The 13,970-nt window shown below is 44.4% G+C and overlaps 1 protein-coding gene across 2 annotated transcripts in view; it reads left to right on the forward strand.

Annotated features, from left to right (window-relative positions):
• The window catches only part of LOC132383235 (transient receptor potential cation channel subfamily M member 4-like), a 115,691-nt gene extending 103,898 nt beyond the window's left edge, over nt 1-11,793 (forward strand). For both annotated transcript variants that reach the window (XM_059954154.1, XM_059954155.1), the window contains 4 exons: nt 533-665; nt 2,408-2,480; nt 7,695-7,788; nt 11,045-11,793. In XM_059954154.1, coding sequence (XP_059810137.1) covers nt 533-665; nt 2,408-2,480; nt 7,695-7,788; nt 11,045-11,076 — 332 coding nt within the window. In that variant the 3' untranslated portion in view covers nt 11,077-11,793. The remainder of the gene's footprint in view (nt 1-532; nt 666-2,407; nt 2,481-7,694; nt 7,789-11,044) is intronic.
• Nucleotides 11,794-13,970: the final 2,177 nt, after the last annotated feature.

Below are 13,970 nucleotides of genomic sequence, written 5' to 3' on the forward strand. Positions count from 1 at the left end.
ACAGTGCTACAAGCTCATCTACCTTATTCCATATACTGCCTGCATTCAAATATATCATCTTCATTCCTTTATTCACCCTTTTCAATTTTGTCCACCTTTTAAATTGCAACTTGTTGACTGCAATTTGCCCTATCATCAGCCTCTCCTTGCTAACAGTCTCAGTACACACAGCCTCTGGTTGCAAGCCAACTACCCCTTCCTCAGCACTATCACTCCAGTTCCCATCCTCCTGGATAGCTCTAGTAAACCTGCCCATTGCCTGTTGACATGAATGGCCTGTTTACGTAGAACTTTATTAATCGACAAAAGGATAGAAGGAGACAGAAATAAAAACCCTCTAGTTTACCTCACAATGGCTGACATTTCCCTGTCTGTTGTTCACAGAAGTGACCAGGAACTTGCCCTTAAGTTCTCAGTGACTCTAGGAGAACATGGAAATTCAGGCCTAACTACTTGATTGGACATTTCATCCTCATCCGCTACTTTTCCAGGACTTGCACCGAGAGCTCTGACAGTCTCCTTTACATTGCAGTGATGAACTTCCCAGAATCGGTGACCAGCAAGCTGATGACGTGGGAGGCAGTGCGGAAAGAAAACTATCTCGTGTGCCGCAACAGGGCCAAGAGAGAGAGCAACATGGAGCAGCTCAAGAGGATGGTGCAGAAGTGAGGACACATTCATCCCTGTTCTCATTTCAGGGAAGCCTCGAACACAGGAACAGCTGCAGGAAGAAGCTGTTCAATCCTTTTATCATGTTCCGCTCTCCCATGACATTGAGAATAATCTGTGCTCTTGCCCCTTTCCCAGTATCAGTTTAGTTAGCAAAAAAGACATTAATCTCAGATTTCTTTCATGCCAACTAGAAGAACATGATAACTGCACCAGAATTGTCTCCAACAGCAGATAGATCACAGACTGAACTCTAAGTGCAGTCTGGTCATTCCGTTATAGAAGAGAGATGACTGGACCAGTGAGGGTACTGAAGAGATTTATAACAAGTCCCAGGACTAGAAAACTAGCTCAGAGGAAAGATCGGACAGCTTGTGGTCATTTTCTTTGGAACTGAGGAGAACCTTAAGGGTTGAGATAGATAAATAGAACGGACATGTTTTCTGTAGCAGGATGATAGAGTGATAGAGGACAGAGATAAGTCCTTTGGCCTACTGATTCATGCCAACCAAGCTATATGCCCACATTTGGTCCATAACCCGTCCTATCCATGTACCAGTCCAAGTGTACTTCAAATGTTCTTATTTTCTTATAAATGTCTTAACCACTTCCTCTGGCAGTTAATTCCACACACAGAGTACCTTCCATGTAAAAAATAAAGTTACCCCTTAAGTTGTTCCTACTAAATTTCTCCCCTCACCTTAAACACTTTAGTACCTGATTCCACAGTCCTGGGAAGAAGCCAGAGTCCATTCACGCTATCTGTGTCCCTCACGATTTTACACGCCTCTATAAGATCATCGTTCTGTCCCTTTTACTTCTGTCCTAGCCTGTCCAATCTCTCCCATGAATCTTGGTAACATCCTTGTAAATCTGCTTGGCACTCTTTACAACTTAATGACATCTTTCCAATAGCAAGGTGACCAAAACTAAACAGAATACTCCACGTGTAGCCTCACCAACACCTTGTACAACCACCAAACTTCGATATTCTGGCCAGTGCACAAAAGGTTTTCCTCACCACCCTGTCTATCTGAAACTCCACCTTCAGGGAACTATATTATAGGTTATTTTATTTAGAGATAGAGGCTGAACAAGTCCTTCTGCCTCTTCAAGATGTACCACCCAACCACCCACCAATTTAACCCTAGCTTAGTCACATGACAATTAACAAACTTGCGCCTGTGGACTGTGGGAGGAAACCAGAGCACCCAGAGGAAACCCATGTACACACAGGAAGGAGCTTACAAACATGCTTACAGAAGACACCAGAACTGAACTCGGAACTCTACTGCCCCGAGCCATCGCGCTAACTCCAGGGCTCTAAGCTGTAATAGCATCATGCTAATTGCTACACCAACGTGGTGCCCAGGAAGATTGCCTAAGCTCCTTGGTCCCTTTGTTCTATAACGGAGTCCAACTGTGAACGTCCTAACTTGATTTGACTTTCCACGTTGCAACTCTCACACTTATCTGAAGACCCAGGGGAATTAAACCCCGAGACCTCCCCTCAACCTCACCTACCTGGGTGAGTTTTGAACACATCCCTGGATGCAAACCGTTCGGAATTCTGGCTGTTAGCCCGGGAAAAGCCACTCACTATCCCATTCATGCAACATGAAAGCTGGAATTGCCAGAGCAGGCAGGAAGGGGTGGAAAGTTGGAGGGACAGCTGTACGTCTCATTGAAGCAGATCTTGGGATCCCCAGGTGATGTGGTGTCTCCTCTTGTCTTCCAGGGTGGACAGCGTTATGAATTGCATAGCCAACATCAGAGAGCACGACAGACGCCTGAGAGCTCTTGAAAAACAGGTAAGGTTGCTGTCACAAACTGTGACCAAACAACACAGTCAACAGTCACACTGGGACTCACGGCGGTGTTCCACCTCCGGCAAAGCCGCCTGAGGGTGCCAGGCTCCTCCGCTTGCTGAACCGAGAACACATCTGAGAACATTCTTGTGTACTGCACCATCACCAACAGTTACTTCCCAAAGAAAATGGAAATTCACCTCCCATCTTTCAAGTTTATCTCTGTATTTACATGTCTGTGCACACGGGAGTGGTGTGCACACACGTGTTAGTGTCATGAATTTTAGAGGCCATTTGTGTGGCCATCTGTGTATGATTATGTGTGTGTGTCTACATGTTTGTATACATGCATGTGTTTGTGTATGTGTGTGTATATTATGCATATTTGTGGTGTGTCTGTACACTGCTTATTATACATGTATCTGTGTGTGTGTTATATACAGTATATACATAGGTACATCACACAATACATAAATATTGTTATATATATTCATAATAAAGACAAACTTGGCGTGGGTTTACGTCAGAATATTAAACTGCTGCTCAACCCCGTCACCTTTGCAGCTTCCGGTTCCGGGTGCCATTGGGAACTGAAACATCTTCCCCTTTGAAAGAAAAGCAATCCTTTCCAACAAAGAGATCTACATTCCGTGGCCCGTCTCTTTATCTTTTTTCAGATTTTCGACTGTTCTTTTCAGCTTCAGTGAGCAACGACAGTCCCTTATCCACTTAGCAACTTTCAACTGTCTCTGAGTTGGTTTAATGGTCCCTTTTGGTCTGATATTTGCATTTGCCTCATTGATATTTGTTTCTTTCTGAGAACACTGATCACCGTGTTCATTTTTTACACATGCTAGCCCCTTTGGTGTTCTGACAGGTGCATTACAGCTATGGGTTGGAGCTTTTGGTCGTAGATCCACATGTTTCCTTCTCAGAAATGTCCCTCGCTCCATCTGGATCTGCTAGGAATGTGGAGCTACTTCCTCTTCCACATGTCCTTGCATGAACCACGTGCCAGAATTGTGATTCCAGATTTCCACTTGATCTCCAGCCTTCAGGCCTGGTAGGCTTTTCGCAGTCTTGATGTGATACAGTAGCTGTTTTCCTTCCCCTTTTACTTTCGCCAATGTAACCTCGTGTGCTCCTGTAGGTGTCCACGGGTTTTCATGAACAGGAAGGTTAGTGAGAATGCATTGGCCCATCAGCATTCTGCCGTAGCACACTTCTGTAAATCATTAAACTTTTGTGGAAACCGTCTTGTCCATCTTGTGCTTTCTTCGTGAAGCCCTTCACTACCTTGACTAAATTCCCTGCTAGGCCATTAGAGTTTGGTTGTTGTGGGCTTGAAGTTATATGTTGAAATCCCCAAACACTGGTAAAGGACTCAAATTCACAGCTGAAAAAGTGTGGGTCGTTGTCTGATACCACTTCACGTGGAAATCCATGCCTTGCAAACACAGTTTTCAGGAAGGTGGTGACCGTTTTGCTGGATGTTGATTGCAGTGTTGCAACTTCTGGGTAACTGGAACAACAATATGACTCTTCCCATTCAAACCAAACAAATCCACTTCAACCTGGAAGTACAGCCTGGTAGAGGGTGTAAGAGGTTCTGCTTGGTGATTTGCCGCTCAGGGAGAGACCTAAGTAGTACTGACCCAATAGACAGTCGAGGGATGATTTTAGCCAGGTAAGTCACCATCCCTAAGAAATGACACACCTCCTGTTTGTTTTGGAGCCTCTCCATGTTTTCAATAGCTGACATCTTTCTTGGGTCAGGCTTTACTCCCTTTTCAGACATAACATCTCCTACAAACACCAGTGTTTTAACACAAAACTCACATTTCCATCTATTTAATTTCCATTTGCCATTCCGTGTCACGCCGAGCACTTGTCTCAGTTGTGTATCAAGGCCATCCTTAGGTTGACCCCAGATGATGATGTCTCGACACCAGATATGCCCTCAAACATAATGTGGATGGTTTTATGGTTGGTTTCTGGTGCAGAAAGAATCCTATATGGTAGCCAAGGAAAGAGATATCTTCCCTGTGGTGTGTTAAAAGTACATAATATTAAACTTGTCTCATCAAGCTTCATCTGCCAAAACCCAGGTGACACATCGAGTTTGCTAAACACTTGGCACCTGCAAACTGGGACACGATCTCCACCCACGTTGGCATTTTAAAATGCTCTCTCTTGATGGCTTTATTGAGATCTCCTGGGTCTAGACATACCCACACTGCTCCATTTCTCTTTTGCGCAATGATCATTGAGCTCATCCAGTCTGCTGGTTTGTCAATTTTCTGTATGACATTTGTTCGCTCCACGCATGCTAGTTCTTGTTTCAGTCTGTCTCTAAGCAGAAACAAAACTTTCTTGTATGTATGGACAACAGGAATCACCACATCATCTATATGAATTTTGTGTACACCAGCTAAGCAACCAAAACCCTCAAAAGCATCTGTGTACTCTTTCCAGAGTATTCTGTGGTCATCTCTGCTCGGTAAAGACACAATGAAAACTCTTCACCAGGTTGAGCTTTTCACATGCACTCATACCTAATATTGGCTGTACTCTCTTTTCTACAATCAGTAGCTGTGACTTCAGCTGCCGCCCCTTGTGCTTAAAGCTCATTATACAGCCTCCTTTTCCTGGAACGTTCTCTCCAGTGTAGCCTGTCACTTTTAACTTTTCTGGATAAATCTTGCTCTTAACTTTGTGAGTCTTGTACTCATCCATAGATAACAGATTCATCTGGGCACTGGTGTCAAGCTCAAATGGAGTTCCTGTCTCATTCACAATCAGTGGAACAATCCATTCCAATTTAGCAGCACTAGCAGCCTGTAGAGAATCCACAAAGACTTCCTCCATTTCCTCAGCAACTGTGTGCACCTTTCCCTTGGTAGCCCCAGCTTTGTAGCATTTTGTGAAATAATTCTTCTTCCCACAATTATTGTAGGATTTTCCATAAGCAGGATACACCATTGGAACGTAACAACTTCCATATTTGCTGTTCGAGCCTTCCTGTTTGCTTTGCTGTTCCTCTGGAAAACGCATTGTACGCTGCTCCTCGTTTTCACAGCATGCGCTGTTGTGTCTGCCCTGAGCCACTCCTTAGCATGTGGTCTCTGCTGTCCTAAACGTACCCACAGCCTTTTCCAGTGTCAAATCTTTTTCACACAGTAGTCTTCCTTCTGAGTTCATTATCTAGAATTCCACAAACTATTCTGTCTCTAACTAGTGAGTCTCTCAAATCTCTAAATTCACAGGATTTACTCTGTGTGTGAAGCTCGGGTCACTGGAAAAAAACTTATATGTGATGTTTTTACTTGGAACCAAACACTCCTCAAATGTCATCGGAGCGTCCAACCTAAAAGCTGTCACATCAATTTGAAAGCTGCCATAGATGTCCGGAGTGTCTTCGCCCATTACATGCAGAAAAATAGACACTTTCAACTTTTCATCTGTCCCTCCCACTCCTCTAACAGCTAAACATACGTTGAGTCGCTGTTTGAAGCTTTTCCATTATAAGTTAGATTGTCGGTAAACTGCATAGGTGCTGTTAGCTTATCCACGATGGGAACTCCCAGCTTCTCATCGGAATCTCTCCTGGTGAATCCGGTGATTGCTGAACTTTGGAAATAATGTGTTCCGTCCATTGTCGCCTCACTTGTTCCTGGCACCTTTCATTCCCTTTCTCAGTCATGCACAGTATTCATTTACTCTGTGTTTAGACCTCACACCATCCTCTGACACCATGTTATGTTTGCTTTTAAAGACAAACTTGGTGTGGGTTCGCATTAGAACATTTTGTTATTGAGCTGCTGCTCAATCCTGCTCTCTCACAACCAAGTTGCCATCGTAGATTCCGGCTCAGGGTGAACCCCTTGCATTGCCCACTGGGAATTGAAGCTCTTTATTATGCACACATAATACAGGTATGTGTGATCTGTGGCGTGTCTCCATGTGCGCATGTGTGTTGGCATGTATGCAAGTGTGTGTGTGTGTCTTGTCCATGCCCCTGAGCCTGTCTGTCCATTGCTCTATATTAATTCCTGAGAATGCATTGGTTTTCACCTTTAGTCATTGTCTGTGATGCCCCAGCGTTTCTTTGTCCCCCCCAGGAGATGAAATGGAGCCTTAGTTCAATTCCTCCCGGCAGAAATCAGTGGCATTTACTCTCTCAATATTACACTGGCGTCCCCTCAAACCTCCTTGTTCATGCCCTACACTGATGCTCCTTGACTGTACTGATTTTGAGGGGACTGCAGTGGTGATGGGGCTCACTGCTGTGAAGGTCTTGTTTACTTATTTATTTAGTTTATTTAGAAAAACAGCACAGTAACAAGCTCTTCTGGCCCAACGAGCTGTGACACCCATGTGACCTATTAACCCACTAGCTTGTACATTGCTGGAATTTGGGAGGAAACCCACGCAATCATGGGGAGAACGAACAAATTGCTTACAGACAGTAGCAGAGCTGAACCCTAGTTGCTGTTGTAATAGTGTTATGTTGACCACTATGCTATTGTACCACCTCTAACTTTGTGTTGTCTTTAACTGAAACGCTAAACTTACCGAAAGAGGTACAGACCGTTAAATGGCTCAGATGCCTAATATTCCAATCTTGTCTTTCCTGAAAGGTTTCTGGCGGGTCTCCCAATTCCCAGCGACCACCATAAATAAGGACAATGCTCCAGTTCTCCAGAGTTCCCTCACAGGGATACACGTTGGTGAGAAATCTGGAGTAGGGTGGAAGGAGGTCAGACTGCCAAGGACTGGTGTGAGAGATCTCATGGTACTATCTCGGAGCGTAGGAGCGTCCCACAAAGTCTCGGTCAATAATTAGCCCTCCACCAATAACACTAAAACCACCAAAATTATCTTGAATAAAAACACGAAATGCTGGCAGAACTCAGCAGGCCAGACAGCATCTATGGGAGGAGGTAGTGACGACATTTTGGGCCTGCTGAGTTCTGCCAGCATTTTGTGTTTTTATTTATTTCCAGCATCTGCAGATTCACTCGTGTTGCCTTAAAATTATCTTGATATTGTTTGTGGGAATTTCCTATGCACAATTTGGCTGCTCTATGCTACATTTCAACAGTGACTGTACATCAATATTATTTTGTTGCCTGTAAAGCCCTTTGGGATATTGGGAGGTTGTAGGTATGTCTTACTAAATTAACGGCGCTATCTAAATGCACATTCTGTTTGCAGGTGGATTACTGCACTGAAGCCTTAACGTGGTTAGTGGAATCCTTAATGCAAAGTGACCTCGTAAAGAATGCCAAAGCTCCACCCACATTTACAGGTACAGAATTCACACCTCTTCCCACCCGATCCTATCTGAGTTAGATGGGGACACTGCACGCAAGAGTTCAACCACAGTTCGGGGCATCACATTGCAAGAGAGATGTGACCAGAGGAGGTACAGATGAGGTTTACCAGGATGGGAAATGAGGAAATTTTGGACTGCCTGGGGCTCTTTACTTCAGAAAAGTCATGGATGAGAGGAGACTTAATTTAGCAGTATAAAATTACAACCTGCTGACAATTATTACATAAGGAATGGCCCATTTCCTTTAGCAAAGGGGTCAAAAACTGGGGTGGGGACAGGTTTACCTGTAGCTGATAGAAGGATGAGAGAGAAAATTGGGGGAAAATTCTTCTCCAAGAGTCAGGAATTCATTGCCTGAAAGGCCGATAAAGGCAGAGACCTTCATTGCATTTAAACAGTGTTTAGGTTCAGACCTGTAAGGCTACAGACACAGTGCTGGCCGGTGGGATTAGGCTGGGGAGCTCCTTCTCAACCAGCACAGGCAGGTAGGCTGAATGGCCTTATCCCATGTCTGAAGGACAAAGCCTCTGGGTCAGCTTGACCTGAGGTCAGAGGCCCGATGTCTGCGTCTGGGCCAAGGACTGGTGGCCTGTCCTGGGGTTAGAGACCTGTATGTGCTTGTTTTTGTGTGTATGTGTGTTGGTTGGGAAAGGGGCGTGTTTTGCTGCTGTTGTCTATTTTGCTTTGCTGTAGTATATTTTGTTTTGCTGCTGTTGTCTATTTTGTTTTGCTGCTGTTGTCTATTTTGTTTTGCTGTTGTCTCTTTTGTTTTGCTGTTGTTGATGTTGTTGCTCTACTGAAAACTGTGAGCATCCTATGTTGGCACTAGTGACACTTGCTGGCTGTCCCCAGCACATCCTTGGTTGATCATGATTGTAATGCAAAAACAGATTTCATTGTGCGTTTCCATGTACATGTGATAAATAAATCTTAATCTGAAATTCCCCAATGTTCTTTGATTGACTTTGTTAATTCTTATTCGATCAGTGGCTTCCCTCCAGTGCTGAAGATAAGTTGGAGAACCTTTGATTATTATTTATTTTCTGAATGTGTATTACTAGCAAGACCAGCATTATTACCTGTCCCTAAGACCCTTGAGAAGGAGGTGGTGAGCTGCCTTCTTGAAGCACTGCTGTCCTTTTGGTGAAGGTGCTCCCATTGTGTCCATTCAGGAGAGAGCTCCAGGATCTAGACCCAGTGGTGATGAAGGAACAACAAGGAATATATCTCCATTTCAGGGCAGTGGATGACTCAAAGAGGAAACTGCAGGTGGTGGAATGACTTGTCCTTCAGCCCATTTTTCTAGCTGATACAAATTCCCCTGCAAGCATCGAGAGCCTTCCTCACTGTCCACTACATCCCCAATATTGATGTCATCCACAAATTTGCTGATCTAGTTAACCATGTTAACATCCAGATCATTGACATAGATGACAAACAGGTGGCAGAGAAGGAACGCCAGGGGTGGCACAGGAGCAGACACTGTGACTCCAGGCATGGCCATTTGATTCTGAACAAAGGTTGGGGTTGTTTTGGATAGTGTGGAGGTCTGTCAGAAGTTACAACGGGACATCGACAGGATGCAGAACTGGGCTGAGAAGTGGCAGATGGAGTTCAACCCAGATAAGTGTGAGGTGGTTCATTTTGGTAGGTCAAATATGAAGGCAGAATATAGCATTAATGGTAAGACTCTTGACAGTGTGGAGGATCAGAGGGATCTTGGGGTCTGAGTCCATAGGACACTCAAAGCAGCTGCTCAGGTTGACTCTGTGGTTAAGAAGGCGTATGGTGTATTGGCCTTCATTAATCGTGGGATTGAATTTAGGAGCTGAGAGGTAATGTTGCAGATATATAAGACCCTGGTCAGACCCATTTAGAGTACTGTGCTCAGTTCTAGTCACCTCACTATAGGAAGGATGTGGAAACCATAGAAAGGGTGCAGAGACGATTTATAAGGATGTTGCCTGGATTGGGGAGCATGCCTTATGAGAATAGGCTGAGTGAACTCAGCCTTTTCTACTTGGAGCGACGGAGGATGAGAGGTGACCTGAAAGAGGTGTACAAGAGGCATTGATCGTGTGGATAGTCAGAGGCTTTTCCCAGGGTTGAAATGGCTAGCATGAAAGGGCATAGTTTTAAGGTGCTTGGAAGTAGTTACAGAGGAGATGACAGGAGTAGGTTTTTTACGCAGAGAGTGGTGAGTACGTAGAATGGGCTGCTGGCAGCGGTGGTGGAGGCAGAAATGAGAGGGTCTTTTAAGAGACACCTGGATAGTTACATGGAGCTTAGGAAAATAGAAGGATATGGGTAAGCCTAGGTAGTTCTAAGGTAAGGACATGTTCAGCACAGCTTTGTGGGCCAAATGGCCTTTATTGTGCTGTAGTTTTCTATTTTCTTTGTTCTTAATCGGTTTATTTATCATTACAGAATGTCTCCCTCTCCCACTCCCTCCCCTCTCCCTTCCCCTTTTCCCAACCAAGATTCCCTTCTCCCTGCCTCCTTCCCACTCTCAGTCCACAATAGAGACCCACATCAGAATCAGATTTATCATCACTCACATATGTCATAATTTTTGTAGCAGCAGTACATAATCTTACTACAGTACTGTACAAACGTCTTAAACACCCTAGCTATATAAATGTCCCTAAGACTTTTGAACTGTATTGTATGAACAGGGAAAAGAGGCTATCCATGGAGAAATGGACTGACCAAGGCAGGGGTGGATTTACCAGGGGAAAGGTCTTATTGAGGGTGAGATGGTCTACCTGGGAGCAGGTGGTCTACACATTGCATTGTACATTGAAAGTGGTACCTATATCTCACAATGATGATCAGACTTCCTTCTAATGACCTTCATCAAAGTGAACTCACAGGGCAACGCACACTAAATGCTGGTGGAATCCAGCAACCCTAACCCTAGGGAGCTTCTAGGGAGGAGAATAAACACTTGATGTGTGGACCCTGATGAAGGGGCTTGGCCCAAAATCCTGATTGTTTATTCTCCTCTATGGAAGCTTCCTGACTTGCTGAGGTCCTCCAGTGTCTTATGTATGTGTTGTTCTAGATCTCCAGCATCTACAGAATCTCTTGTGTTATTGATCTCATAGGAACTACAGGATATTAACCCACATTAACTATCATATAACTCTACCTAATTTCTTTGGTTCAACAGCTCTTTCCCAAAAGGTTCCTATTGATCTTTAGTAATACTGATTATCTCTCTCAACAGATTCAGCACATAAAATGGACTCAAAGCCATAATTACCAGAAAGAAAGAACTGCCTCACCAGTATTAATCACATCCTGGATGAAGATGCACTCTACCAGCCAAGATCCTGGCATGCACCCTGTCACCACAAAGCCTGTACTTAGATCCAGCCTGAAGCCGATCTCTGTTCCACAAAGACGCACACAATGGCAAATGCTGCTCTGTTTTCATCATGTTTTGTGTGTGAGGAGAACGCAGAGCAGCAGGAATTATTCCGAATCCGACTGGCAAAAGAGCAAAGTGTACAAAGTGAGCAGGATATCCCGTGCCCCTGCAGGCCCACCCGGATAGAAAGTGGTTTCTCTTCTTAATTTGATTTTGTCTATAAATCAGAAAATACGCAAAAATCACTCGACCTGGTAGGTGTTGTAATGAGTGGCAGCAAAAGACTGATAAGAAATAGATATAAGTGGAGAGAGAGAGGAAACCAGTTCTGCCATTTGGAAGAACAAACGTATATACAGTATGTGTGTCAGACTTTTAAAATCAATGACATTATGGGAGCTTGCTCTCCGTTAAGTTGAGCATTGGTAAGCTCTGATACATTGATCTGAGCACCTTGACTAAGTTACAGTCTAAACCAACAGCAAGTTTAATAAGGTCTGCTCCTTTGCACGTGCACTCAGAACCTGTCTGAATACAGATAAATCCAACCAGGCTCAGTCCCAGCTCGTGGATGCAGTGGAGTTGTAAGCCAACAGCAAGTTTAATAAAGTTCTGGTTTCCCTGTTCAGTCTGCTCCTTTGCACGTGCACTCAGAACTCCGTCTGAATACGGATAAATCTGTCCAGACGCAGTCCCAGCTCGTGGATGCAGTGGAGTTGTATTGCGAATTCTGACTAGAAAACAAATTACCAAAAACAAGGAAGACAGTTTGAGACTTATCCTGGGGAAGGCTTTATGGATTTGCACTGGAGGTTAGAATAAATTTCCAAGTACTCACTTCCTGAGAATATGGCGGAGGCAATCACAGTCTTAACATGCTGGAAAATGGGATTAGTATGGATGGGCTGAAGGGCCTGTTTTCGTGCTATATGAATTCAGGTGTAAAGAGCATCTTACTACATGTGGTTGACATAGTGTTACAGCCTATAAACAAAGATAGTTCTCACCACATCCAGGAATGAATTCTAGACAAGTTCTCTCCCCAGAAATATACAAACTGATGGGAAAACTCAGTGGGTCAAGCAGCATCTGTGGGAGGGGAAATCAAGATGACAATCTAATTCCTTCCCCTCCCAGATAGTACTTGACCCGCAGAGTTCCTCCATAAGGCTATTATTTAGCTCCAGATTCTATGTTTGCAGCCTGGTGCATCTTTCCCCAGAAGCTGATTGGAACAAGGGGACACTTTCCACGGGCAACAGTTAAGAGCAGCACAGAGTTGGAGTCGGGGTAAGGGGGGGCAGTGGGAATTGAAGGACAACGGGGTTGGATGGAAAGTGATGGGAGGAGAATGGGGTGCAGTGTGAAGCAAAAACACTGAACTTAACCGTTTGATTCAAGATTGTTTAACGTCATTTGCAAAACACAATTGTAGAGGAGAACAAAATAATTGTTACTCCAGATCTGATGCAGCACAAACAAAACAGCAAAAAAGAACACAGGAATGAAAGATACATCAGATTATATATATAGAAACACACGTAGATTGATTGTCTGTCCATAAAGTGATGCAGAAGACTCTGAAGGTAGGTTCACTCCATTTAGATCGGGGGTCCCCACTTTTCATATGCCATTGGCCCCTACCATTAACAAGGGGTCCGTGGATTCCTGGTTGAGAAACCCTAGTATTGATGGATAATCCTCCATCTGAAGATTTGAGATTTGATGCTGCAAATTATCACTGTTACATTTAGCAATTTAGCAGCATATTCAAATCGTAGCAAAATTCACCTCTTGAACTTGTTCAGCTGGAGAGGGCAACCGAACCAAAGGGAAGGCAAGGCATTGCCTACGGGTTATCTGGTCTCAGACGAGATTGTGATGGGTCTGATTCGACTGGACTCAGATGGGATTGTGATGGCTCTATTCGACTGGACTCAGATGGGATTGTGATGGGTCTGATTCGACTGGACTCAGATGGGATTGTGATGGGTCTGATTCGACTGGACTCAGATGGGATTGTGATATGTCTGATTTGGTGGACTCAGACGAGATTGTGATGGGTCTGATTCGACTGGACTCAGATGGGATTGTGATGGGTCTGATTCGAATCGACTCAGATCGGATTGTGATGGGTCTGATTCGACTGGACTCAGATGGGATTGTGATGGGTCTGATTCCATTGGACTCAGATGGGATTGTTCATGGGTCTGATTCCATTCGACTCAGATGGGATTGAGGTGGGTCTGATTCCATTCGACTCAGATGGAATTGAGGTGGGTCTGATTCAATTCGACTCAGATGGGATTGTGATGGGTCTGATTCGACTGGACTCAGATGGGATAGTGATGGGTCTGATTCGACTGGACTCAGATGGGATTGAGATGGGTCTGATTCGACTGGACTCAGATGGGATTGTGATGGGTCTGATTCCATTGGACTCAGATGGGATTGAGGTGGGTCTGATTCCATTGGACTCAGATGGGATTGTAATGGATCTGATTCGACTGATGGGATTGAGATGGGTCTGATTCGACTGGACTCAGATGGGATTGTGATGGGTCTGATTCCATTGGACTCAGATGCGATTGTGATGGGTCTGATTCCATTTGACTCAAATGGGATTGAGGTGGGTCTGATTCGACTGGACTCAGATGGGATTGTGATGGGTCTGATTCGACTGGACTCAGATGGGATTGTGATGGGTCTGATTCCATTGGACTCAAATGGGATTGAGATGGGTCTGATTCGACTGGACTCGGATGGGATTGTGATGGGTCTG

The sequence above is a fragment of the Hypanus sabinus genome, chromosome 29 (genome assembly GCF_030144855.1).
Source record: "Hypanus sabinus isolate sHypSab1 chromosome 29, sHypSab1.hap1, whole genome shotgun sequence".
Lineage (NCBI taxonomy): Eukaryota > Metazoa > Chordata > Chondrichthyes > Myliobatiformes > Dasyatidae > Hypanus > Hypanus sabinus.